Consider the following 5186-nt stretch of genomic DNA (forward strand, 5'->3'; position numbering starts at 1 on the left):
CCAAAGTCCTTAAGCCGCACAAAGCGCCTTTATGAACAACTGCTCCTGCCTCCACTACAACGCCCCAAGGAAATAAGGAAAGGAAACATTTGTGACTTCTGAAAGGACCACTTCCATTTCATCAAGCCACAGTAGGCCAGGAGTGTGAAGATGTTAGACATATCAGCTAATCTCTATTGATTTCTTCCACTGCTGGCTATAAAGCGGCTGCCAGTCGCGCAACCTCACACACAACTATGAACGCCAGCGAGATGAGAGGAGACTACGAGGATAATGTGATCAGATCGTTAACACTGAACTGTTCAGGAGCCGGTGCAGTGTGCCCTGTTCAGGATATGACGCTGGAGATAGTCAAGTTAACTTTAATAGGAACTTTTCTCCTCTTCGTGTTCCTTACAAGTATTTCTCTAAACTCTTTTGTATTTCTTCTATTTTACAAGAAGTTCAAATCATTTACAATTTCAAATTGTTTCCAGCTCAACTTAACTGCTTGCAATTGTTTGACTGCTTTAATAATTATTCCTTTTGCCTTTGCAAGTTTGATATATGGAGAATGGATCTTCGGACTTGTGTGGTGCCAGGTGACTGGTTTTGTTCTCAATTTTGTATTTGCTGCAAGTACACTGACTCTGGTTGTGATATCAATTGACAGATACTGCGCTATTGTCTCTCCTTTGCACTACCGGATGAAGATCACAAGAATTCGTTGCTATTTCATGATCGGTGCTGTTTGGGTTATAGCTGGGATTATTTCAATCCCGCCCGTCGTTGGATGGAACAAGTTTGAGTTCCGCACTCACAAGATGATCTGTACAGTGAAGTGGGACAGTGACAACAAATATGATTCTTACTACAATCTGTTCCTCGTATGCATATGTTTTGCTCTTCCGCTGATCGTCATGGTGTGGGTCTACTCTGTAATCTTCCGGGCTGCAAAGCTAATTAGCCAGAAGACTCGTCGCAACAGTTTAGTTCCCAGAATACTGGAAGAGACAAATCAGAGCCCTACAATACTGGACAAACGACGTCGAAGCAGTACTGCTCCAATACTGGGACGGAAATTCAGTGTGCACAAGCTTGGTACCCTCCTTTGGTACCGGGATGAATGGCGAACGGCTGTTACCAGTATCATAGTCTTTCTTACCTTCATCGGATGCTGGTTGCCTTACTTCACGGTCATCATCCTGGAAACCGTTCTTCGAAGTGATTACCAAGTGCCACCGTTTGTACAGACAATGTCTATTGCTCTTGCCCTTGCCAGCTCGGCAATGGATCCTCTGGTCTATGTTTTTAGAAGTCACAAATCGCGACAAGAACTTCGTGAGATCTTGCTTCGTAAACACGCAGCAAGTTCCGAGTCTATTGCCAAACAGTATATGACACAAGAGGTTTACGACCCGTTAAAACAGAGAAGCTCAGTGCAACTTTTGGATGAAAAATGTGCTCCCTACTTCACCAGATGAACTAAGTCTGCCTTATCTGTATAAGTGCACATTTATCTGATGTCAACTCTTGAGAAGGATGTGTATGTCCAAGGATATAGGTTGACAAGAGGAGTAGGGCATATGTAACGTTGAATGATTCTTGCTGAAGAGAACTACCGAACGTTTTACTTGTCACGTATACGAAGAAGTCAGTCGATGAAAGTACTGAATGAGGTATCAAGTGAAAGTGGGACATGTTTCCAAAGAGGCTGACATTTGCGAACTGAACGGCTAAACACCTGAACCCTGTTTGAAGTAGGTAATCAAAAAGGTGTATTGATTACCGGATAAAATGTGAATGTTTTACAAAGGGTGCCAACCGTAGAGCTGGATGCGCTCACATTTTTGCAAACACCTGTTACCATCACCCTTTGGCAGCGATGGTCATGATATAGTTGGAACTTTATAATCGACTCTGCTTTTGGAAAATGTTCCTTGTGAGTATGGAAAGGGTTTTGACGCTTGTATTGTATATGTCAGGATTTGCGTCACGGTATGAACGCCCTTTGACGTTGACAAAATGTGAAATGAACATTTGTATTTTTAGACTGGATTTTCTATTTTCCAAGGAAATGAACTGTACTTATATTTGACAATCATTTCTCAAATATGTGATACCCGTTTATTTTGTGAATAAAACATGTAAACTATATTTGATATGTTGACATGGGAATGTGAAATGTGGATTTACATTATATTTTCACTGATGTTAAATGGTCACAGAAAAATGATCAGTCAGAGACAAAATATGATTGAAGCTGAGTAACGTTGAATTTAATGTAGATATTATTGATTAGCTCTACTATGTATGGCTTGTACGACATACATTGCAAAGATATTTTTATTTGTGTCGCCCTCCACCTATTATCAAGATTCATAAAGAATTCATAAAAGTTACATAATAATGTACATGTTAAAGAAACCCTTCTACCGCCAGAATAGTCTTCAGATTCAATCGTGTCTCACAATGGGATTCCCTACAGTCTGTGATTGAGCGTTAAACAAAAGGAAGGTATTGGGGGCATGGTTACAAGCTCCTGTGTACAGGAAGAGTTTTTGGTTATATTTTATTTGCATGTACTTTGTGAGAATGCTGAAATGCCAAATATTTTCCTGCATTCAAAACAAAAAAAAATTTAAACCGGCTATCGATTTATCACCAATTTCCATGCATAAGAATTGGTCGACTTTAAATTAGTGCACAGCTGGCTTCGTGACAAAATGTTAATTAACTTCCGGTGCATGTAGTGGAACAGTTTCAGTGAAGTATTTTACGATTAAAGAGTGGGATGTTCATATGAGTGCTTGGTTAACGACATTTCTTCCCCAAGGGAAGTCCGTGATGATAGATCGTGATACAGTGATGTGCTGCTTGTGCTGCTGTGTTCCAGTTGTCGTTTATATATCTGATGTTAAATATATCATATTAATTTGTTAACTTTTATATGTCGGGTCACACACCACCACGCACTCATGATCAGTGGTGCTTCGTAATAAAATGTCTGAAACTAAGTCCGTCGTTTCTTTCAATTTCTTTGTGTAGTTGTCAGTGGTGACACAATGTTATCAATTCTTGACAGATTTGTCAAAGCAGGCATATTGTTCGTGGAATGTCTTAATGCATCCTCGCAATACTGATGTTTTGCTACTTCTCAAGCTTCTGAATTTGTCAGAATCGTTAATGGCCAAAATGTAAATTATTCCGGGTAATGATTATCCATTCTGCGAACAATTAAGGACTGTGCCGTTGAGAAGCTGGTAATGAGAGAACAATCTTTAGTAAACAAGGTGAGTGAGGGAGTTTGGTTTAACGCCGTTCTGAACAGTATTTGCTGTCGGAGGAAAGCCCAAAATGATACACGTCTTGGACGTTTACCTCTTCTAAGAAAGTCAAGAGCATGGGTTATGGAGCAGACATGCCCAGAGACATGATCGGGATTCGATCCCCGACCATAGGCTCCTGTTCTGTCTAAGGGACGCAACTCCGTTCAGCGACTTCCAGCACCTTAGTCGACAGCGTAACACGAAGAAAACAAGGCTGTGCTGTGTTAGGTGATAAGTGCTTAGATCGCTATCGTAGCTGTTTGATGAGGGAATACCAACACAATGCGTCATTTACTCGCAGTTATGAGATTTGTATTGTAGTGAGTGAGTATGGTTTTACGCTGCATTTAGCAATATTCCAGCAATATCACGACGGGGGACTCCACAAATGGGCTTCACACATTGTACCCATGTTGGGAATCGAACCTGGGTCTTCGGTGTGACGAGCGAACGCTTTAACCACAAGCCTACCCCACCGCCCCAATCTGTATTCGAAATCAACACTTCTGTTCCATGATTACGTTTCTAGTTTGTCACTTAAAAGGTTTCACCAAGGTGGTAAACGTCTAGAACTTGTATTTTCCCATATGAAGGAACTGGAAAACTGTTCCAATCGACGTTGAACCACTCACTCACCTTGCGTAATGAAGCTGGTCTACTCCGCACCAACAGCAAATCGAACTTTCCTCCCACTTGAAGCGGAAACGCAGAGACTTGTGTGATATAAAAAGTGACCGCCTCTCGCCCCCTCTACCAATATGTTGTAAAACGAAAACATTTCTGTATAGGTTTTATTGTCATAAATGGCAGAATTTCTGCATCTCTCCAAAATGTACATATTCTTATCAGTCTTAACGAAAACAGGGTCGTAGGGTCGCCTAGTGGTTAAAGCTTTCGCTCGTCACGCCGAAGACCAATTCGATTCATCACATGGATCGTGGTGGTGCATAGAGCTCAGGTCAAGTATCAGTTGAAGTTAAGCAACGTTGGGCGCGGAGAGTGCTTGGACTTCAGTCCTGCCCCACAACGAAGCACATGTGATGCATGTGGTCTCACCTCAGGCAAATGAGTTTGTTTAATCAATGCCTCTGTACACCCATTAGAAAATGAGTACCTGGTGGGATACGTCATGTGACTATAACCTTCTAGCCCCTAACAGGCAGCCTGGGTTATCTGGAGTAATAGTGTATTAGCGCCATGAGCATGCTTACGAGCGTGGATATATGCGCATTATAAGCATGCGCTATTGTTATGATGGATACAGTGTGTGCATCCCATTTCTGGTGTCCCCCGTCGTAATATTGTTGAAATAGTATTGCTAAAACGGTGTAAAAATAAACTCATTCACTCACCAAAATCAGTACAAGCACAATCTTGCCACTAGATTTTCCATTCCATCACTTGATTGTCGGTGGCTGAGTACGAGTAGTATTGTGCGTCATCAGGCATCAAACACTTTTTCCTACAAAGTGTTAAAATGATGGCTACTACCGAAAGGGCAGATTAGGACGACACTCCTTTCAAACACCTGGTTTCATCACTGATTTTCATTCATATAATGTTTAGTTTCAGTGGACAATCGAGTCTGGTTCCTCTGGGTCTATGGCGTTTTGACCCGTGAAGATCTGGGTTAGAATTGACCTTCAGCAACCCATGCTTGTCGTAAGAGGCGACTAACGGTATCGGGTGGTCAAGATCGCTGAATTGGTTGACACATGTCGTCGTATCCCAATTGCGTATGTCGATGCTCATGCTGTTGATCACTTGATTGTCTGGTCCAAGACTTGATTATTCACAGACCGCCGCCACATAGCTGGAATATTCGGTGAATGCAGCGTAAAACTAAACATCCTCACTCACTTACTCCATGACATTTTA

At 41.7% G+C, this 5186-nt stretch overlaps 1 protein-coding gene across 1 annotated transcript; it reads left to right on the forward strand.

Moving 5' to 3' along the window:
* The first annotated feature begins 236 nt into the window (after window positions 1-236).
* LOC124290332 (G-protein coupled receptor 161-like) lies at window positions 237-2994 on the forward strand. The gene has a single exon (XM_046727042.1). It carries the CDS (start codon window positions 237-239, stop codon window positions 1461-1463), a length of 1227 nt encoding a protein of 408 aa, XP_046582998.1. The 3' UTR covers window positions 1464-2994.
* The last annotated feature ends 2192 nt before the right edge of the window (window positions 2995-5186 follow it).

The sequence above is a fragment of the Haliotis rubra genome, unplaced genomic scaffold (assembly GCF_003918875.1).
Source record: "Haliotis rubra isolate DU_JTF1 unplaced genomic scaffold, ASM391887v1 Scf462, whole genome shotgun sequence".
Taxonomy (NCBI): domain Eukaryota; kingdom Metazoa; phylum Mollusca; class Gastropoda; order Lepetellida; family Haliotidae; genus Haliotis; species Haliotis rubra.

Bases quoted from the DNA above. Each gene is read 5' to 3' on its own strand.
- LOC124290332 (XM_046727042.1), top strand. From the start codon at position 237: ATGAACGCCAGCGAGATGAGAGGAGACTACGAGGATAATGTGATCAGA.